The sequence below is a fragment of the Lutra lutra genome, chromosome 7 (assembly GCF_902655055.1).
Source record: "Lutra lutra chromosome 7, mLutLut1.2, whole genome shotgun sequence".
NCBI lineage: Eukaryota > Metazoa > Chordata > Mammalia > Carnivora > Mustelidae > Lutra > Lutra lutra.
The window spans coordinates 108,383,043-108,406,808 of record NC_062284.1 but is presented as its reverse complement, the minus strand read 5'-3'; the positions used below and the strand labels follow the sequence as shown (position 1 = coordinate 108,406,808).

At 41.2% G+C, this 23,766-nt stretch overlaps 1 protein-coding gene across 2 annotated transcripts in view; it reads right to left on the bottom strand.

Moving 5' to 3' along the window:
• PRKCH (protein kinase C eta) overlaps positions 1-9,367 on the bottom strand; it is a 249,476-nt gene extending 240,109 nt beyond the window's left edge. For both annotated transcript variants that reach the window (XR_007128580.1, XM_047736289.1), the window contains exon 1: positions 8,181-9,367. Coding sequence is in view for 1 of the 2 variants with exons in the window: in XM_047736289.1 (XP_047592245.1) it covers positions 8,181-8,543 (363 nt within the window). In the remaining variant the exon portion in view is untranslated. The remainder of the gene's footprint in view (positions 1-8,180) is intronic.
• Positions 9,368-23,766: the final 14,399 nt, after the last annotated feature.

Here is a 23,766-nt window from a genome sequence, read left to right as displayed (position 1 = left end):
TCACTGAGAAGTTCAGAGAAAGCAGCCTTCCAGGGCTGCAGGGAACATAATGTCTTCAGGAGGGGTGAACGAGGAAAACAGCCTGAGATCCCGCCAAGCAGGTCCTTCCTTCCTGAGGGGATGCCAAGGTCTTTCCATGACGTAGCCTCCAGCTCCTCCTGCCTCCCCCCATTTCCCCATGTTCTGCATTAAGCATTAAATGCTGGTCCCATTTGGACAGTCAGCAAATAGAGAAAAGACATGGAAGAAGGAAAGGTTTAATGTAGACAAATTTTCAGCTTTCGGAAATCTAAGAAATTGTGCAAAATCAACCAGTTCTAGAAGAAACAGAAAAAGAAATCGGCAGTGACAACTTAGAAAATGAGACTGTGTGCCCAAAATCAGAAACTGTAATGAATTTTTGATGCTGTTATTCTGATAAATATTTTCTACACATAAGAGGCAATGAAGTTTTCAAGAGTCAACCTTGACTCAAACCTAATTCAGTCACTCACTTAACATCTTCTTTGGTAAAATCCTCATTATTTTTTCCTCTACAGTTTTATTGACATATAACAATCATACAATAACATGCACATACTTAAACGTGAACTATCTGATGAGCTTGGACGTAAGTGTATAACTGTGAAACCATCACCACAATCAAAATAATAAATATATTCATCTCCCTCAAAAGTTTCCTTGTGCTGCCTTTGAAATCCATCCACCTCCATCCCCCATTCCCAAGCAACCACTGATCTGCTTCCTATCACTAAAAACTGCTTTTCGGGGCGCCTGGGTGGCTCAGCGGGTTAAGCCTCTGCCTTCGGCTCAGGTCATGATCTCAGGGTCCTGGGATCGAGCCCCGCATCGGGCTCTCTGCTCGGCGGAGAGCCTGCTTCCTCCTCTCTCTCTGCCTGCCTCTCTGCCTGCTTGTGATCTCTCTCTGTCAAATAAATAAATAAAAAATCTTTAAAAAATAAAAATAAAAATAAAAAAAAAAAAAAAACTGCTTTTCATTTGCTAGAATTCTGCCTAAATGGAATCATATGATATGCACTCCTTTTTGTCTGGCATCTTCCACTCAATAAAAATTATGTTGCGATTCAACATATAGTTGCACGTACGAATGTTTCATCACATTTTATTATCGAGTAATATTCCATTGTATGGGTGTAGAGTTCATCTGTCCAACAGACACATGAAAAGATGCCCAACACCACTGATCATCAGGGAAATGCAAATCAAAACCACAATGAGGTACCACCTCACACCACTCAGAATGTCTACGATCAAAAAGACAAGAAATAACAAGTGTTGTTGAGCAAGTGAAGAAAAGCAAATCCTCATCCTCTGGTGATGGGAATGTAAATTGGTGCAGCCACTGTGGAAAACAGTATGGAGGTGCCTTAAAGATTTAAAAATAGAAATACCATACAGGGGCGCCTGGGTGGCTCAGAGGGTTAAAGCCTCTGCCTTGGGCTCAGGTCATGATCCCAGGGTCCTGGGATCGAGCCCCGTATCGGGCTCTCTGGTCAGCAGAGAGCCTGCTTCCTCCTCTCTCTCTGCCTGCCTCTCTGCCTACTTGTGATCTCTTTCTGTCCAATAAATAAATAAAATCTTTAAAAAAAAAAAAAAGAAAGAAAGAAAGAAAAAGAAATACCATACAATCCAGTAATTCCACCAGTGAGTATGCCCCAAAAATGAAAATGCAAAGAGATACAGGCACCCCCTATGTTCACTGCAGCGTTATTTACAATAGCCAAGACATGGAAGCAACTTAAGGGTCCATCGATAAATAAAGAAGATGTGGTGTGTATACATGCATACACACACACACACACATGAATATCTTGCTATTCACAATAGCATGGATGGACCTAGAGGATATTATGTTAAGTGAAAGAAGTCAGAGAGAGAAAGACAAGTACCATATGATTTCACATACATAGGCAATCTAAAAACAAAACAACAACCAAAACCAGAATCATAAATTTAGAGCACCCACCAGTGGCTGCCAAAAGGGAGGGGCTGCGGGGATGGGCAAAATAAATGATGAGAATTTAGGGGTATAAAATAATTCATGGGGATTAAAGGTACAGCAGAAGGAATATAATAATATTGTAATAACATTGTATGGCGACAGATGGTAAGTACAGTTATCGTGGTGAGCATTTCATAATGTACAGGATTGTCAAACCACTATGTTGTACACCTGAAACTGATAGAACATTGTAGGCCAACTATATTTCAATAAAAAAAAATTTTAATTCAACTGTTGAGTTATATTTGAGAAGTTTCCAGTTTTGTTACAAATAAAGCAGCTATGAACATTCATGTATAAGTTGCACAAACGGTTTCATTTCTCTTGGGAAATACTTAAGAGTAGCTAGGACACATGGTAGGTGTATGTTTAACACTTTAAGAAACCACCAAACTGGGCTGCCTGGGTGGCTCAGTGGGTTAAGCCTCTGCCTTCAGCTCAGGTCATGATCTCAGGGTCCTGGGATCAAGTCCCACATCAGGCTCTCTGCTAGGTAGGGAGCCTGCTTCCTCCTCTCTCTCTCTCTCTCTCTACTTGTGATCTCTGTCAAATAAATAAAATCTTTAAAAAAAAAAAAAAGAAAGAAACCACCAAACTGTTCTCCAGTGTGACTGTACCATTTTCTATTCCTCACACTGGTGTATAAGAATTCCAGTTGCTCCATTTTCTCACTAACACTTGGTATGATTGATCTTTTTAATTTAACCTTTCCATGAATTTTCGTTTTAATGTGCATTTCCTTGACGACGCATGATTTTGAGCATCTTTTAATGTGCTCTTCTCCATGCCTATACAAATCTTGTCCCATTTTTAAGTCGAGTATTTTCCCATTGGGTTTTAAGAGTTCTTTTATATGTTCATGTTACAAGTCCGTTGTCTGGTTTAATGGTGAAAATATTTCCTCCCTGTCTGTGGCTTGTGTTTTCACTTTCTTAAATTCTTTGAAAAGCAATAATTCTTAATTTTTATGGAGTTTGATTTTTTTAATAGTTGGTGCTTTTGTGTCCTATCTAAATAATATTTGCTGAACCCAATGTCACTACCATTTTCTTCTGTATTCCTATAGAAGGCTTACAGTTAAACTCATTTGTTGAGGTCTATGATCCATTTGGGGTTAATTTTTGTGTATGTTATGAGGTAAGGGACACTGCTCACATTTCTGCATCTTGCTATTCAATTGTTCAAGTACTACTTCTGAAAAGATTATTTCCCCATCAAGTTGCTCTGGCATCCATCAAAAAAAAAAAAATCAACCAATCATACATATATGAATTTCTAGATTCTCTTCCATTCCACTGATCGATTGGACTCTTTTTACTGCAATATCACATTACCTTGATTACCGTAGCATTACAGTAAGTCTTAAAATAGAGAGTTTAAGTCCTCCAAACTTGTTCTTTTTCAAAGAAAAAGATCTAAGAACTGTTCTTAGATCAGTCTAGGTCTTTTGCATGTCCATATAAGTTTTAGAATCGGTTGATCAATTTCTATAACAAAGCTTGCTGGGATTTTGACTAGGATTGCAACAAATCTATTGAACAAATTTGGGAAGAACTGGGGTCCTAACAATTTTGAACCCTCCCATTCACGAACACATTCCTCCCTCCATTACCTTAGATCTTTATTTCAGCAATATTTTGTCACTTTTCAGTGAACAAGTTTTGCATCTTTTATCAAATTTACCCAATTTCAAATATTTTGATGGTCTTATAAATGGTATTTTTCTCTAGTTCAGTCCACTAATAGTATATAGAAATAACAATTGACCTTCGTGTATTAGTTTAGATCCTGTGACCTAGCTAAACTCACTTGTTAGATCTAGTAGCCCATTTGTAGAGGTCTTAGAATTTTCTACGATCATACAGAAGGGAAATATGGCCAATCTGTGATGGCTTGTGCAGAACTGTTTAATAACACCTCTTAAAAGAGGTTTTTAAGAATTATTTGAAAGATTCATTCACCATAGCGTGACATCAGTGAATGGAGTTATTTACCCAATAAGGCTGTCTGCAAATAAAGACAGTTTTACTTCTTCCTTTGTAATCTTTATGCATTTTATTTTTTTAAATTGCCTAATGCACTGAATGGGACCTCCAACACACTGTTGAACAGAAGTGACAAGCACAGACATCCATGCCACTTCTGATCTTAGGGGAATATCATTCATTCTTTCACCATTAAGATGTTCCGTATATGTTTCTCACAGATGTCCTGCATCAGACTGAATAAGCTTCATTCTATTACTAATTTGTTGAGAGTTTTTATTACAACTGGCTATTTAATTTTGTCAAATACTTTTTCCGTATTTATTAGTATGGTCAAACCAATCTCTTCTTTTATTCTGTTAATATGAAGAATTGCACTGATGGATTTTTAGATGTTTAATCAATCTTGCAGTCCTGGTTATAAACCCCATTTGGTGATAATGTACTACCCATTTGCTATATTGTTGATTTGATTTGCTAAAATTTAAGAATTTTTATATCTATGTTCATGAGGGGCACGGATCTATAGTTTTATTTTCTTGAAATGTTTTCATCAGGTTTTGGTATAAGGGTCATGGAATGACTTGAGATGTGTTTCTTTCTCAAATTTTCTGAAATAGGTTGTATAGAGTTGGCACTATTTCTTTCTTAATTATATGACAGAATTCACCAGTAAATCCATCTTGAGACCTTGAATCTGCATTGTGGAAGGTTTTTAATGAGAAATTTAAGTACCTTAACAAACATAAAGCTACTCAAGTTACTTGAGTAAGTACAGGTAGTTTGTATCTTTCAAGAAATTTATCTCAGGGGCACCTGGGTGGCTCAGTTGGTTAAGCGACTGCCTTCAGCTCAGGTCATGATCCCGGAGTCCTGGGATCGAGTGCCACATCAGGCTCTCAGCTCCATGGGGAGTCTGCTTCTCCCTTTGTCTCCTCTCATGCTCTCTCACTCTGTCTCTCTCGAATAAATTTAAAAAAAAATGTTTTTAAAGAAATTTATTTCATCTAAATTGTGGAATTTGACATAAAATTATTCATAATACTCTTTCTTTTTTTAATGTCTGTAGGATCTATAATGATGTTCTTTTTTTCCTATATTGGTAATTTTGTCTTTTCTCTTTTCTTGATCATCCTGGCTTGAGGCTCATTAATTTTATTGTTCCCCCCCCACAAGAACCAGCTTTTTGTTTCATTGATTTTTCTCTATTGTTTCTCTTTTCTACTTTACTTTGCTTCCTTTTAGTTCCACTTGCTCTTCCTTTTAGTTTCAGATGGAAACGTAGGTCTTTGAGATCTTTCCTAATTTAACTAATGCTGTGAAATACTGCTTAAGAACTTCTTTAGCTGTATCCCATCTACCTCCTTGAGCTTTTATGCAGATTTAATGAAATATGTATAGTCAGTCAGAAAAGAAATATTTAACTGCCTACTCCATGTCAGGCATTAAGACTGGTATTAGAAATACACTGCATTAAAATAAATCTAATCCCTTCTCTCATCAAGATTAGAAGGTAATACTGAAAATATTGGTCCAAAATAAATGTTATCTTCTTGATACTTAGAAGTACATTAAGCCAGAATGCAGAACCATGATTTATTCTAATGAAAAATGTATTTTCTGTTTTTGTCTCTCTACTCATGAACTAGCAAAAATTAAGTCACTAGATCTTTTTTTTTTTAAGTTCAGAGATTTGTAATTCCGATTGCACCATATGAATTTATTGTGGAGTAAAATCAAATATTCTATTTGTAAATGTTTGAATAAATTACGCATTTCAATAAAGATAAATAAGTATTCCTGTAATTCTAAACTTGAAAACCACCTTTAGATTTATAAAGAATCCTTTAAAAAACAAGCATTCCGTATATTTCTAATATTTTCCTAAGATTTTTCTTAAAAATTAATGAAACAGGGGCGCCTGGGTGGCTCCGTGGGTTAAAGCCTCTGCCTTCAGCTCAGGTCATGATCCCAGGGTCCTGGGATCGAGCCCCACATCGGACTCTCTGCTCAGCAGGGAGCCTTCTTCCTCCTCTCTCTGACTGCCTCTCTGCCTACTTGTAATCTCTATCTGTCAAATAAATAAAAAAAATCTTTAAAAAAAAATTTAAAAATTAATGAAACACTCTACTCATACTATCTATCCTATCCTGTTTCAAATTACCCAAAACTTTAAAAAAAAAAAAAAAAACAGAACTTTTTACAAAATACTCTGCCCCTGCCCCTAATCAAATATAAATGCATGGCAAACCACTGGTTTCAAGGCCTTTTAAATGGTGACCTAGCCTACCAAATGTTCATGTTTTCAAAAACACCACCAGTGTGTTAGTTAAACATCTCAGTATAATTAATTCAGGCAACTGTAGATATAGATATTTAACATATATTTAAATCTTTGTTCATCCAGGATCTTCCTACCATATGCTTCTTCCAGTCCTATTCTCTTGGTCTTCATTTAGGCCACAGGTTCTCAACCTTGACTGTACACTGGAATCACCTGGGACCCTGAAAGTACTGATGCTAGCTAGGGTCCCACAACCAGTGATGCTTGAAGTTTTTAAAAGTGGGGATTTTCAAAAGCCCCCCCATGTGATTCAATGGTGCAGACCAGAGGTAAGAAGGACCAGTCTAGGCTCCCTCCAGGAAGTCATGCTTCTAATAACCATTGGCCATTCCCTACCACCATACTTCAGAACCTGGTTCCTCCAGAGCTTTCCCAATCAAACTCCTAATCAAACACTAATTCAGTAATTCCATTTGCATTCCTAGGCTCACCTCTATTTCTATTTAGAAATTCACAGGATAAAATGTAAGTCTTTATTTTAGCCATTCCTCTCCAATCCACTTCTAAATTTCATAAAGTTCAACTGAAGAGAAATTAACTCAATATAATTTGATGATATCGTTAAATAGTCATGTTTTCTTCTACAAAAAGACAGTTCTACAAGCCACCTGTAATTTTACAGAATATATGATAATATTACCAGTTCCTCAAAGTATAAAATATTGAAATGAGTCTTTGTTACTATCCATCTGATTCCACCACTTGTTAATTTCAAACAGGTTTTCACTACTGAATCACATTCTGGACTCAAAACTGACATCCTCTGAACTTAAACCATTAAACTCCTGAGAATCTTCCAACAGCTCTACTCCACTTTGCCAAACCAGACCACTTGATTATAATTATCATTTCATCACGTAAAAGTGGGAAGGAGAACACCTGGATCACAAAGACAGTACCGAGAATAAGCAGCAACGGCATTTTAGCACTGAGCAGAGTGCTAATAGAAGTTTTAATTTACTTGCAGCAGAAATGTTGTCTCTCGTGGGAACTATGTGAAAAGTAGAGGCAAGCAGGAAGTTGCTGGTAACTACTTGTCAATACACAGAAACACCAGCAGGAGAGATGGGACAACTGGGGGTGGCCCACAAACTACTGAGGAGTTCTCAAAGCTCCCAGACCAATAGCAGCAGAAAGGTGCACGCAAGACTCGCACCTCTCAGGCTGTGACAGAACCACCGAAGTTGCTTACAAACACAGGTAAACCTCATCTCCTTGGAAAACTGCTAAGCAATAAAACTTCGCCAACGTGCAGACCCAGGAACTCTGATCCCTGCCAGTGTGGGTTATGTACCCATGGGATGTAATGGATCTGCATGCTGAAACACGTGTGCACGTCTGAGCAGCTGAACCAACACGTATCCATAAACATTATGAATAATACTTGCGAGAATGTATGGCTTTCTCCTAAGAAGCGCTTTAAGGACTTTACCCAGATCAAATCACTTTCATATCACATCTTCCTCACCTTTCTTTGTACTACCCGTGTGCGTGCGCAGAGTTAGGGCGCCTTATCCAAAGTCTGGGCAGTGGGGGATGGAGGGTGTTGTCACTCCCTCCGCCCTGACTTCCCGTTAGCCCAAGCTGCCATCCCAAAAGGGGACCATGTCCGGGCTGGCTTCCTGGAGACACGCATGAGCCCTCACACACCCACCGCGATCGCGTCACTAGTGCCGCGGCCACCTGGGTGAGGACCAAAATCTGGAGGGAATTCCCTTCGCCGCGGAGCTCGGCAACAGCATGGGAAAGCGGGACCCGGGAGAGATTTGAAAAGTGGAGGGGAAAACGAGTCAAGCGGACACAACCGGGAGGGATCACAGCTACTCACCCAGCCCTCGAATGTGTCCGAGGCGCCGGCCGTGCGCAGCAGCTCCTGGAATTGCAGGGTGCAGTTGGCCACGAAGTGGTCATAGCCCAGGGGCGTCTCGTGGAAGACGGCCAGTTCGAGGTGGCCACCGTCGGTAACGTTGGTGCAGAACTCCTCATTGTACGTGGGTTTGTTGGTCTTCTGTTTGGTGCTGGTCTGGCCCACGCGCACCTGGTCCACGCTCACTGTCAGGTAGGGGTCCAACAGCTGGTAGCCCTTCTTGAAGAGCGAGTGGCGCAGGGACCAGCGGGTGGGCTGCAGCCCCACAGCCTCGCCAATACGAACCCTCAAGTAACCATTGAACTTCATGGTGCCGGACGTCATGCCGGCGCCGCTGCCGGGGCCCCGGGGGGCCGCGCTGGCTCGCAGCGGGAGAGCCTGGAGCCCCAGCTCAAGCCAGCCCTCGCGGCAGCCTCAGGAGTGGAGGCAGCTCCTGGGAAAAGCAGCGCCCAAGCCCCCCTCGACTGGTCATTCTGCCTCCTCCGGGGGACCTTCCCCTCCCCTCCTTCCCTCGCCCCCTCCCCCGCGAGGTGGAAAGGAGGGGAGCCCGGAGCCGAGCCCTCCGCGAGCCGGGGTAGCCCGACCGTCCCTCTCCAGCGCGCGGCGCTTCCCGGGGGCTCTCAAAGGATTCGCCCCTTCTCCAGAGCCGGGAAGCTCCTCTCCCCGGAGAGCCGGAGCGACCCGTCCGGTTAGCTCCAGCCCCAAGCGTCTCTTGCCCCCGCCTCCTCCTGCTTCTCCTCCTGCCCCCGCCTCCGCGGGCTCACGCTCTCCCCCACTCGGCGAGCTTCAAACCAGGAAGCAGCTGCCGCCGCATCCCCGGTAGGATCCTCGCGCCGCCAGGCTCCAAGTTCAGAGAAGCCCTGCGCGGGATTCCGCGCCGGGTCCGCGCCTTTCGAATCCCGGGGGCGTGGCGCGCAGCCCGCCGGGACTTTGGGTCGGTGGCCGGGCGCGCGCAGCCGGGGAGCCCCACGCGGGCTCGCCGGCCCCGCTCTGCGCGCGCTCCCTGTCGCTCGTGGTCTGGCTGTGCTTGGTGGGCTAGAGGCTCCCCCAGGTGCAGGCCTTAAAGGCAAGGGCTCGTGGCCAAGCGCGAGACAACACCTGGCGCCTGGGAGACGGGTCCAGAGAGTGCTGGGGGGCGGGAGGAGGTGGAGGGGGAGCAGGAGCCGGGAAGCCGCGCTCCAGGAGTCACCGGCACCCTCCTTACCACCGGAGGAATTGGGCTGGCGAGCCTGCTTGGCGGTGTGGGAGAGGCAGCGGCCTGAGCGGGCGCTTGCCGGGGAGGTTCCTTTTCCTAGTCTTTACAGGGATGGCTCATCCCGGCTTCAGCTCGGGCCCATCCTGTTTATGCGCCTTTCCTGCAGAGAGTAATTACACGGTTGCTTTTTTGTTGTTGTTGTTTTTAATAGGGTGGTAATAATGATGGAAATCCTGCCCTCCTCCTTCCTCGGAGAGGTGTGTCTTGTTGCACAAAGAGCAGGAAAGGTCGGTTCTGAAGAGAGACATGGCTGAGATGTACTAAGTCTCTCTGAGGAGTGGGTGGTTCCTGGTCTGCCAAGCCTGGCATAGCAAGGGCAGAAGATGTTCACACACAAACACTGTCCCTGACACACGTGTGCAGAAGAAATCGCCTCTTCGAGGAACATTGCAACTTGTTGCTGCGTTTGCAAGTCAGAGTTGGCAGCCTTTTGTTCCTTTGCACGGTGGGGCCAGGAGTTTGGGGGCCCTTGGGTGAACCGTCCATGTACTGTGCTTTACCGCAAAGCTAAGGGCCAGCCACAACCAATTTGTCTCCCATAAAGCCTAGGCTATTTTTTTTTAATTTTTTATTATTTATTGGAAAGAGAAAGATCACAAGTAGGCAGAGAGGCAAGCAGAGAGAGAGAGGGAAGCAGGCTGCCCGCTGAGCAGAGAGCCCGATGCGGGGCTCGATTCCAGGACCCTGAGACCATGACCTGAGTCGAAGGCAGAGGCTTAACCTACTGAGCCACCCAGGCACCCCAACCTAGCCCATTTTTAAGATACTTAAGTACATTCTGTCTGGCTATTCTTGTTCCCCTGAGAGCAGGTCAGGTCCTCGCGCCCTCCACCCAGGGCCCTGTTTGGGCCCTCCTCAACAATTTCACTCCTGTGAATGGAGGCACACTAGAGAATGAAAAGGAGCAATGGGATGGTCAGGGAGGGCCTGTCTTAAAAACATCAAAACAACTTTTAAGAGAACTAGGCAGGGATGCAGTGTATCGTCCTAAGGACACTTTAGCTCTAGGCAAGGCTTATAAAGCAAGCTCTCAAACAGCCAGGGAGCGTCCATGTGGCCCTGGTGCTCCGGGGAAAGAGGTCAGGGGGACCATTTGGGTCAACTCCGTCACCCTCTCCAAAGAGCAGGCCTCTGGGTGTTACACGTAAACAATGACTCTTGGAACACTACATCCAAAACTAATGATGTACTATATGGTGACTAACATCACATGCACACACAAAAAAGAACCACTGAAAGATGGACTGCTGTTGAACTTTGGCATTAAAAAAGGATAGTCCCCAAATGGTGAGCAGCCACACATCCTGGGGCTGAGATGTGAGGGACACTAGACACTCCATTTCTGCCCTATCATCAGTAGGTACAGGTGGGCAGTGGCAACAGAGCCAGGAGAAAGATAGCAAAGAAAAACAGGTATAGCTCACGTATGTGGGGTGTGCAGGGAAGGAAAACTCAGGTGCAATGGGACAGTGGAACCTGGAGGGGGCTGCTCAGGGAAGGGTCCCCTGAAGGACACAGAAAAAGGATCAGTGTATTCAGGGTTCCCAAGGAAAGGGACAGCTTGACCTGTTTCAGAAACAAGAGGGACTCCGTGTGTCTGGAGCCCAAAAAAAGGTGAGGGGTAAATGGCTGAAATTCACCTGAAAAGGTGACTCGACTGGTAGGTCATGGGAAAGTCTTTGGAAATGGTCTGTGGGCAGTTGGAAGCCTCTGAAAGTTAAGCAGGTACAGGGACAGATGAGATTTGTCTTTTAAAATCTCTTTCTGGGGGGTGCACCTGGCTGGCTCAGGGGAAAGAGTATGCAAATCTTGATCTCAGGGTCGGGAGTTCAAGCCCCACTTTGGGTGTAGAGATTACTTAAATAAGTAAGTAAACCAACAAACTTAAAAAAAAAAAAATCTCTTTTCAGGCCATGTGAAGAATAGATTGAAAAGACAAAGCATGGGTGTGGGGAGACCCATCAGGAGGCAGATGCCAAAGTCCAAGGAGAGAAAACAGTGACTGGGACTGAGGTGGTGGTGACAGAGATGCAGATGGATGTGAGAAGGGTTTAGGAGTTAGAACACTCAGCCCTGGTGTTGGACTTGGTGTAGGAGGAAGAGGAAAGTATCAAGGGTAATTTGCAGGCATCCAGCTAAAGCAGCTGTGTGGACTGGGGAGCCATTTGTGGTTAGGAACCACTAGAGAAGGAACAGATTTGTGGAGGGAGATGAACAGTTCAATTTGAAACATCTGAATTTTGAAATATCTTCATACATTTGAGGTGAAATCTGAACCGGGCACTCAGCTATGTGCCTGTGAAGCTCAGAGGTGTGGTCTGAGCTAAAGACACAAAGTGAGGGGCCATTGGTATATAGGTAGCAACCAAAGCCAGAATAAGGGATGACATCAAGATTGTGGAGAAAAGTTGGGAACAGACTGTAGCATGAGGAAAGAAGGGGCCTTAGGATAGAGTCCTCCAGAAACCCCAGCATGGATCAATGGAAGCGAGGTGGGCAAGGGGGTTCTGAACAGCAGCAGGGGTGTAAGAGAAAAACCAGGAGGACACAGCATCCAGGTATTATGAAAACCAACCAAAGGGTTTTCAAACAAGAAGGAATTGGTTAGTTAGGCCAAATGACACTAAGAGATCGAGTAAAGAAGGACTAAAGGCAGTCATGAAGAGATGGCAATGGATATCCTTAGTAATCTTGGAGCCATTTTTGTAGAGGGATGGGGGCTAAAGCCCATTTCGAGTAGCTTGAGGTGAAAAATAAGGAAGTGGAGAGAGTTAAGTGTAGACACTTGTTCAAGAGGTTGGGCTGGAATGAGGAAGAGAGAGCTGAGGAGGAAGATGGGATCACGGGGTGAGGGCTTTTTATTAAGGGGGAGCAACAGAAGAGAGGAGAGAAATCATACAGTTCTGAGACTGCAGGTGGGAATGCAATCTGAGACATGGGGGGAAAATGGCACTTAGTTTAGGACAAACTTCTATGTTTGTGGTTTTCAGCCTGCTGTCCAGAATTGCCTCTCTACAGTCAGGAGACATGGTGACCAGCAGCCCCAACTACTCAGATTTCTAGCTTCACGGCCCCAATGGAAAGAGGATTTTCTTGACCCACCTTCTTAAATCAACCTGGGGAAGACCCTGAATGTCCCCAGCCTATGTCATGTGCCCTTGGGTGGCTCCTGGGGGGGAACACCAGACAAATAGTATACAGCACACAGTACAAAGCGCCTGTGGGAAGGGACTGTCTGCCAATACAAACTTCACCTGTGTCACAGCTTCTGTCTAGAGCTGGTCCTGACTTTCAAGGAAGGCAGGGGACAAAACTTCCCCTCTCTATATACATCCCACCCCGCTGAATAGCAGCATGTAATGTAATGTAGTAATTTGCATATTTGTACTGACTGCTTTAAATTCAGTGTTGTAGGTCCTTTTATGCACTAGAGGTTTGTTCATTTTTTTCCTTCTTTATTGCTATTACTATTTCTTTTGTCAGTCACACTATAACTATGGACTTCTCATATACAATTCCTAGCACATTATCTAAATGCTTTTTTGACTGATTGCTTGATTGACTGAATTACTGTCATTCATCTAATTTCTTTTTTTTTTTAAGATTTTTAAAATTTATTTACTTGAGAGAGAGAGAGAGAGAAAGTGAGAGAGAGCATGAGAGGGGAGAAGTTTAGAGGGAGAAGCAGATTCCCCCAGAGCTGGGAGCCCCATGCTGGACTCGATTCTGGGACTCCAGAATTCTGGGACTCCAGCTGAGCCACCCAAGGCACCCTTAGTCATCTAATTTCTTAAGTAACACTTCCTACAACCTCCATTCCACTTTAAAATAGAATCAGAGAATAAAACAGCTAGGTCAAAAATTATCCCATGCCATTATGAAATGGCACAACCTTTGGACGGCAGTTTGATGGTATTTGTCAAAAGCTTCAAACAGGGGTGCCTGGGTGGCTCAGTCAGTTAAGCATCTGCCTTCAGCTCAGGTTAGGATCTCAGGGTCCTGGCATGGAGTCCAGTATCAGGTGCCCTACTCGGTAGGAAGTCTGCTTCTCCCTCTCCCGCTCCCTCTGCTTGTGCTCTCTCTTTCCCTCACCCTCTCTCTGTCAAATAAATAAATAAAATCTTTTTTTTTTTAAACCTGGTTTTTCAAACCAGTTCTTTGCCAAAGAAGGTCTGGCAATAGCAGAATGACTAAGTAAATTACAGAATAGCAACTAAATGGAATAGTTATTAAAATGATACATGATAAACAACATAGAAAAAAATAGTAAATAATATTTTTAAATGTAGAGTAAGAAATATAAATATGTTATGAAGTACCTAAAATAGGTAAACCAAAAGATAAAGAAATCAACACAAGTAAATGAAAACAGCTCTTACAGTGTTGGACTCACAAGCGAATAATAAACATACTTATCTAAGAGGGCTCCGAAGATAAAGTAATTCACATGAACTATGTGATACATACACAAGAAGTATGTGACACAATGTGATACATTGCACATGTTACATTTCATTACATTTCAACTGTTCCCTTGGCTGTCCTGTTATTATGTATTGAGCATCCACCAGCATTGTAACAAACCACTTCACAAACCTTATTTCGTTTGATCCTCGTGACCACCATGTGAGGTAAGTGTTACTATCTCTATTTTACAGTAAGGAAACCGAGAGTCAGAAAGGTTAAATGAAGTGGAACATAGTTCGTACGTGGTAGAGCTGGGAATTGACCCATTTCTTCAAATGCATGTCTGGGGCTCCCGGACAGCTCAGTTAACAACTCTTGATTTCAGCTCAGGTCATGATCCCAGAGTTGTGAAATCGAGCCCTATGTTGGGCTGCATGCTGGGCATGGAGCCTGCTTATGATTCTCTCTCTCCCTCTCCCTCTGCCCTTCCCCCTGCCCCCCACCCCTGTTCGCACACATGGCACTATAAATAAATAAAGTGCCTAAACCCCATCCCAGAGTGGTTGTAATGCACAGTAGGATTGAAAACTACTGCAGTACATTGAGAACAAGAAGATTGAGATTCTCAGTAGGCGGGAGAGGGTGGTGTGCGAGGCAAGACAGCAGTGTTCCCCATGCATTCTCTAAATATGCGAAGGTACACATGAATAAGTGGGGCCACCCTGTCATACCTGTAGGTGTTCCAAAAAGCATGGAGAAAGGTAAGATATTTCACAAATAGAGTAACATTTCTCAGAATGGAAGGAGGACACCAGTCTCCTACGAGAAAGGACACAGTGTATTAGGCAGAATGAGTTTAAAAAAGACCCTCCCCTGACACATCATTGTGAGGTTTCTGAACTCTAGGATAAAGGGAAGATCTTCAGGGACTTTCAGGAAGAAACAGAAGCAAAATAGGGGGCTGGGAGGGATGTGGGATGAGTGAGCCAATGGCTCCTGATACACCAATCCGTGAGCCAATGGGTCAACAGCTTACAGTGAAAGAGGGAACAAAGGAAAGGAAGTGTGGAAGGCAGAAGTCCTAGAAGCGCAGGCAGAGTGGGTAGGCGGAGCTTCTCAGCCTTCTTTAGGCTTCCTCAAAAGAAGAGCCTTCAATTACCGTTTGCCTCAAAAGCCCACTTAAGCCCCACAGCCATGCCAGGACTCAACCCTGCCATCCACAAAGACCCTTCAAACCAGATTCCAGAGACTGAGGTCAGAGCAGAGGAGCAAGCATAAAACTATTACCCTCGCAAAAAGCGGTCAAGTTGATAACACTTTGCACTGACAATTGCCTGGACAGAGCCTCGTGATCAAGAACAACAACTCCACAAAACATTTCTGCCATTGTTTCCTAATAGGAAAATCGAATGAAATTAAAAATGTATGTGTGTAAAGCAAACAAACACAAATCTCTCCCACGGCCATTTTCTTTTTTCAACATAATTCACCTACTTAAATCTACCCATATTAGAATATTTTCATTTGAAATCCTTTACATCACCTAAGTGCATTTCTTAGTAGGTGTATGGAACCTTGGACAACCTTACATTCCTTCCATTAAGAAGTAGGTTCAGAGGGGCACCTGGGTGGCTCAGTGGGTTAAGCCGCTGCCTTTGGCTCAGGTCATGATCTCAGAGTCCTGGGATCGAGCCCCGCAGCGGGCTCTCTGCTCAGCAGGGAGCCTGCTTCCTCCTCTCTCTGCCTGCCTCTCTGCCTGCTTGTGATCTCTCTGTCAAATAAATAAATAAAATCTTTAAAAAAAAAAAAAAAAAGCAGGTTCAGAAATGTCCTCAGCCTGAATTATAGTTGTGTGATTAAAAAAAAAACCCACACGTCATATAATAAAAGAAGAGATAGTTTAGAGGAGTTAAGACTTATGACGTTGAGTCACCCCGAACATTCTGTTGTATCCACCTCTATAACAACAACATTAAGTAACATGTCACCAATGAAGCAAAAATTTCTTTTCAAACTAAAATTGTTTAAAAATCCTAAATTCTGAGTGCAGGGCTTATTATTCCTCCTCATTTTTAATATTTTTCTTGTTGTGTTAATATTTGCAAAGGCACTAGTAATAGAAGCAAATGTATATGGTTTACAATAGTAATAATGACTTTCTCTAAAGCCTACTATTAATTTAGCTATCGGACAGTTTGCTTCATTCACCTTCCTCAGTTAACTCCAGTCCATTAACAAGCCAAGTGGTTATTAACTACAAGTAGTGACCAAGTTATTAAATTTTGTGGCTTCTGTAGGAAACCCGTAAGAGGAAAATGATCATTTTGCTTTAATAGCATCTTTCTCTTGCCCTTCACGGGGTTTCCTCCATGTTGTTGGTGGTATCCTCTGGTTCACTTGGTGACCAGAGGTACTGAGAGTTTTGTAGAAGTTATTATTTGTAAAGCACTTGGAAGAGTACCCAGAGCAAAGTCAGCAATTTTACAAATGTTTATTAGTATATGTGGCTTTTTCTTCTTTTCACTTATGTAATTTGGGATTTTTCCATAATGAAAGTTTTAGCCACTTATTAAAAAAATTTTAAGCTAATATTAAAAAACTACACACCTTATCACAGATAAGGTTGACTTTAACCCTTTGAAACTGTAATCATTTCCTGTCATCTTTCTGGTGAAACTTAAACGTTTTCTGATTCTTGGAAATGAAGAAGCAGTTTGGCCCCTCTTCTTAAGAGTGTAGAGTTCATAGGAAGGAGGCATTTAAAAAAAGACCTTTTGTCCTTGAAATCCAGACAATGAAGTGTAAAATTTTCACACCAGCCCCTGTCATCTTTCTCATATAAGAACAAAAATATAACTTTCTATGAAACTAATCAAGGCACCTTTCTACATTAAAATCTTTCAAAGTACTTCCCTTTTCCTTTTTTAGAACTCTGAATTGACACGTTTGTTTTGCGCACAGAAAGTTAGCAAATGTTTTATTCTAGATACTAAATGAGCAAAACAGGTAAATACTTTGTAGTAAATCAAGGTACTATCTATTTTTAATCCTAATTTAATAAAGCCCCACCAAGCAGTCAACATAATTTTAACTCTGGAAGCCAACAACCAACAGCAAGGCATTTCAGGCAGTCTGACCATGAACTTTGGGGTGGAGTGGGGAGTCAGACAATCCTGAATCTGACTTTTTGACAAAGTTTAACAGGCCCAGCTGGTTTTCCTGCACCCAAGTTTAAGACCCCTACACGTAAGAGACAGTAACATTCAAAGACTTAGGTTTGCAACCTCCAAAAGTGTTAGATTGTCAGACAAGTCACGCAATTGTACAGAACTAAATGAGAAGCCAACTTTAATGCACATTGCAAAGTCCTACAACATTATATAAATTTTATCAGTTCTGTTTCACAGGACTGCTCACTTCCCCACCCCCCCACCATCTCATTCTGACTGCCTCACACTGTTCCCACCCCCAGCATGAGGAATTGGTGCTTAAGACCAGATGCAGCCCCACAGCCGTGCCGGGGCTCAACCCTGCCATCCACAAAGACCCTTCAAACCAGAGACAGATATTTGACCCCTTCTCTTCAAATAGAATCATTCAAATTGAGATTCTAAAAACGGCAGAAAACTTGAAAAAAATGACACCAGTAATAAGAAAATGAAAGAGAGAGCTGGTGAGTATACCACACAGAAAGGGAGAAAATAAGCTTATGGGCTCAATGGGTATGGAAATACAAAAACCCATAGAGTACCCAGATGAAGCTTAGGCTTGATACAGGAGAAAGGAAGCCAACAAAGGAATTTTACACATTTCCCTGAGTTACTCATTTTTTCTAAGAGTCTGAACAACTGAAATCAGGAAACACCTGTGCTTGTTAACATTAGTTAGGAAATGACTTTAAAAACTTGGACTCAGTTTAAGATAACTGATGGCAGTGATACCATTCCAAAGTCTATATTTCCATGTCAATGCTAAGCTGTTTCTCTTAATTTGGGTCCATTTTTGTAATAGCAATCAGAGATTCAATGCATTATATTTATGGGGTAATTGTTATAGTTCTTTAAGTTTTAAAATTACCTGGCACTTAGCCACATGTTTGTTTTTTGTTCCCATTTATAATTATCCAATGATTGTTATAACCACCCAGAGATATGGCTGTCATTACTCTGAGATGAAAACATATGGAAAGAATGTTTTAAGATCAAAGACAAAAATATGGCACTGTAGTGAGAAGATGGGTTAGAAACTGAAGTAAGAACATAGAAAGAATGGATCCTTTGATCTGGAAGGCATGTTAGACAACTCTAGACCAAAATGTTATTTTACAGTTGAGGAACTAGAACCAGAAATAGGGCGTTTTCCAGATAGTTTATTATGTATTCCCTGGGTCTTCAGAGTATGGGGCCAGAGCTCCCCAGAACAGATTCTAGTCTCAAGTAAATTATTGACTCAACATGCCTAACCTCTAATTGATTTATATAAACAGCAATGTTATTTATATTGCTTTGATATATTTTGTTAAACAATAAAGTAAAACATAAATTCTGGTACAGTCAATGATTTAGATCAGTGTTCTTAGGAATACAATGTCAGGCAAATTTGTTTCTGGCATTTTCCTTTGATATGCCAGTTAAATTATAGTCAGTGAAAAAGTATTTTTGTTTTTAAGATTATAAACATTTTTTACCAATGAACAACAAAGTTTATATGGATCATTTTAGTGTCCTCGAATTTTATTGTATCCCACTATCTAAAATAGAACTTTGTTCTACCCAAATTTTGTTTTAAACTCTTTAAAAACAGTATCTTTTCAACATTTGATAAACACTATAATGAGTAACGCTAATTATTTTTTTTAATATCTATTCATTTGAGAAAGAGAGAGGGAGGGTGAGCAGGAGCAGGGGGAGGGGCAGAGAGTGAGAGAGAATCCTCAAACACACTCCCTGCTGAGCACAGAGCCAGACCTGGGACTCAATCCCAGAACTCTAAAATCATGACCTGAGCCGAAATCAAGAGTTGGATGCTTAAACAACTGCGCCACCCAGGTGCTAAACATTTATTTACTTTAGAGAAAGAGAACATAGGGTTGCGGGGAGTGATGGAGGGAGAGGGGAAGAGGAACTCAAACAGACTCAGCACTGAGCATGGAGCCCTATGTGAGACTCGATCCCATGACCCTGAAATCAGACCTGAGTCAAAATCAAGAGTCAGATGCTTAACCAACTGCATGACTCTGGTACCCTCCAAGTAATGCTAATTATTAATCATTATGATTTAGAAATGTTAATTATAATAACTTAAATGAACTTCAACAGACTAATGTTTATTGAAGTTAGAGTAAGAATACACATAATCATCAATAACAGTGCTCTGACATAGAAATGAAACAAGAATCTTTAAATAAGAGGAGAAAAGTGATTTTTTTTTGTTTTAATAGTTTATTAAGGGGTACGTATGACATCAAAACACACCGAGGAGGATATCTACTTCTGGCTATACACAGTGACGGGTACTGGACTTGCTCTCCCAAGTGAAAACAGCTATAAATATCTAAGGCAACCAGTTCCAGGCGTTTGACAATAAACATTGCAGCATTGTGATCTTGAGAGGAGAGAAACACAAAGAGAGCTCCATGTCTTCTTCAGCTTTCTACTTAGAGACACCAACTGAACTCAAAGGAAGTGGAATCCAAGGGAATATGGAAGTCTTGCTGAGCTGAAGAGGTACACATAGAATTCAGAATGGCTGGGGTTTCTGGAATTTTTAAGGCAGGATATCACAGAGAAATGAGCTGTGTAGAGGAGGAGGAGAATGGACTTCATGAATGTTCCCCTGCAGCCAGTGGGCATGCAGGAGGACACTTCATGAGGCCTAGCAAAGAATAGCTGCCACAAGTAAGAAACCTGGACCAAGACATCACAGGTTCTGCACTGTGGGAAACATAAGAATATTGGCCCAGCCTAAGTGGAGAGACCTTCCTAAGCACCTCATTTATTGAACTGAAACTCCAAAGAGACCACACCTTAGGAATAAGTACCATGCCCCAGAGAAAGGGCCATGCCCCACGACTAAGGACAAAATCAAAATAGAACTGCCCTAAACAAATAATAAAACAAAGCCTAACAAGATCAGGAGGATTTGCCAGTAATTTAACAGCTTCATAGAAAGAAAGCTCAACAGACTTTAAAGGAAAATAAGATAATCTCGACTATCTATAACTCTGGTAACAACATTGAAAAATAATTTTAGGGGCTTCTGGGAGGTGCAGTTGGTTGAGCATCCAACTCTGGGTTTCAACTCAGGTCACAATCTCAGGGTCATGAGATTGAGTCCTATGTGGGACTCCATGGTCAGTGTGGAGTCTGCTTGAGACTCTCTCCCTCTCCCTCTGCCCTTCCTACACATGCTCTTTCTCTCTCAAATAAATAAATAAATCTTAAAAAATAATAATTTAAAAAATATTAGACATGTGAAGAAGTAGGAAGCTGAGACCCACAATCAGGAAAAGAAGCAGTCAATAGAAGGAGAATCTAAAAGAACCCAAATGTTGGGCGCCTGGGTGGCTCAGTGGGTTAAAGCCTCTGCTTTCAGCTCAGGTCATGATCCCAGGGTCCTGGGATCGAGCCCCGCATTGAGGTCTCTGCTCAGCAGGAAGCCTGCTTCCTCCTCTCTCTCTCTGCCTGCCTCTCTGCCTACTTGTGATCTCTGTCTGTCAAATAAATAAAATCTTAAAAAAAAAAAAAAGAACCCAAATGTTGGCATTAACAAATGAAGCCCTTAAAATGGCTCATATCAATATATTTAAGGATGCACAGGAAAAGATGAATATATTGAGTAAAAAGATGGGGAGTAGAAGCAAAGATTAAACCAAATGGATATATTAGAAATAGAAAGTAAACTTCTGAAATTACATATATATCTGGAGTCCTTGGAGGGGAGAAGAAAGAAAGAATGGTGTAGAATAGAATTTGAAGAAACAATGGCTGAAAATTCCTCTACCTGGTGGAAAACGTCAGCCTACAGACTGAAGAATCAACAAACTTCAGACAGAATAAATACAAAAAAAGAAAATCACACCTAGGCACATCATAGTCAACAAGGTGACAACCAAGATAAAGAGTAAATGTTGAAAATAGAGAAAAAAGTCAACTACATGCAGGGAACAATGCCATAAGTGAGTTTACTTCTCATTAGAAACAAGGGAGAGCAGGGGTGCTTGAGTGGCTCAGTTTGAGTGTCTGCCCTCAGCTCAGGTCATGATGTTTGGGTCCTGGGATTGAGACCTGCATCAGGTTCCCTGCTCAGCACGAAGTCTGCTTCTTCCTCTCTGTCTGCCCCTCCCCCCACTCATGCTTGCATGTGTTCTCTTTCTCTCTCAAATAAATAAAATCTTAAAGAAAGAAAGAGGACCTGAGGAAAATGGAAAATTGTCATTAAAGTGCTGAAAGAAGTGGTCTACCCAGAATTCTATATACAGTGAAAACATCTTTCAAATGTGAAAACAAAAAAGACATTTTCTGATAAATGAATGCAGGAATAATTCACTGAAAACTGTAAGAAATTCTAAAAGAAGAGTCATTTAGGATGATGGGAAATGATACAAGGAGAAATCCAACCTACAGGAAGAAAAGCACCAGAAATGGCAAGTAGACATGAAAATATGAAAAACTATCTTCTTGGGTTTTTTTTTTTTTTTATAATTTATTTAAAACACAAGAGTATTTAAAGACAGATATATTGTGGAACTTTTAACCATGTACAAGTAAAATACATAACAGTAACAAAAGGATAGAGAGTTAATAAAATTATACTATTGTAAGATTTTTATATTTTACATAAGATTGTACAATATAAATCTAAATAGACTGGTAAGATTGTGTTATCCAATACAATGGATGGTTAGTATTCACTAAGCTCGAGTGAAAAAGTTTAAACTTAATTAAAATTAAATATAACAAAATTCAGTTCCTCAGTTGTATTAGTCACATTTCAAGGTCTTGACAGTCACATGTAACTAGTGACTCCCATATTGGAAAAGCACATGGAACATTTCCATAACTGTAAAAAGTCTGTTTGGAAATTTTAAGCAACCATTAAAGCAACAACAACAACAGAACTCCACAGACGGATAACTTAAGATGAATTAAAGTAGAGTCCTAAAAATATTTTATTAACCAAAACAAAGACAGAAAAGGAGGAAATAAGAAAGAAAAATAGGACAAGTTAAAAAACAAGCTTAAATCTAACCATATTAATAATTATATTAAATATAAATGAACTGAACAGTGAAAAGGAAGAGATTGCAAAGATGAACAAAAAGCAAAACTTGACTATTTATGATCTGCACAGATGCATTTTAAAGATCCAAATAAGTTGCAAGTAAATGGAGGGAGAAAAGATAGACCAAGCAAATCTAAGAAAGTTAGTGTTGATATAATCATGCACAGTAAACTTCACATCAAGGAGAATTATCAGAGTTGAAGAGTAACATTTAGTAATAATAAATTGCCATCATAAAGACTTAAAACTCTAAATGTCCATGTGACTAAAAATCTTCAAGTACAAGCAAAAATGAGAATTAAAAAATTCGTTATCATAGTTGAAAATCTTAAATCCCCTCTCTGTAATTGATAGAAGAACTAAACACACACAAAAAATGATTTGAACAATATTATCAACCACCTTGATCTTACCTGGCATCTGCAGAATACACACTGTTTTCAATTGTATATGGAAATCACTTTATTAGTCAAAATTCTCCAACGAAAAAGAACCAGTAGGATAGATGATAGGTAGATAGATGGATAGATAGAATGAATGAAAGTGCAGGGAACAATGCCATGAGTAACAGTTTACTTCTCATTAGAAACAAGGGAGGGCAGGGGGGCCTGAGTGGCTCAGTCAGTTTGAGCGTCTGCCCTCCAGCTCAGGTCATGATGTTAGGGTAGAATGTAGGGTAGACAGATGTAGGGTATGACAGAAGGTAGATGATTGATAGATAGATAGATAGATGCACATATACATAGACAGATAGATATTTAGGTGCTGGTTCATGTTATTAACAGAGGCTGAAATGTTATTAACAGAGGCTGAAAAGTCCCACAGTCTGCTGTCAGCATGCTAGAGACCCGGAAAGCTGGTGGTGTCCTTCAAAGCCCTGAAAGCCAGAGAGTTGATGGTGTAGATTTGAAGGCCTGAGAATCAGGAGTTGCAAGGGCAGAAGAAAATTGATATCTAAGCTCAAGTGGCCAAAAAAGAGTTAACCTTCCTCTACCTTTTTGTTCTATTCAGGCCTCTGGATTGGTACCAACTCACATTGTAGGCGAGGAAGGGGGTTTTGTGTGTGCATGTGAGGGGGTGTCTGCTTTACTCAGTTCACCAATTCAAATTTAATTTTTTTCCAGAAACATATTTACAGACAGATCCACACAACATAATTCTAAATAACTTATGAGTCAAAGAAAAATTATAGGGAATTTAGAAAATACTTTAACCTGAATTATAATAAAAACAAAAAAATGTCAAAAGTTGTGGGATACAGCTAATGTGGTATTTAGTGAAAATTTTAAGTATTTATATTTACATTGGAGAAAAAGTTTTATAAAGCTGCAGAAAAGGAGCAACTTAGATCCAAATTAAGTAGCAGAAAGGAAATACTTCAGAGCTGAAACCAACAACAACAAAAAAAGACAAATGGAGAAAATTATTCATTTTCAAAAGTTGGTTTTTTGAAAGATTAATAAAATTTCTAATTCCCCGGCAAGACCATTCAAGAAAAAGCACACAATTTACCAATATTAGGAATGAAAAGGGAAACTCACCATAGATCATATAGATATTAATAGGATAATAACACTATGTATAATATTATGTCAATAAATT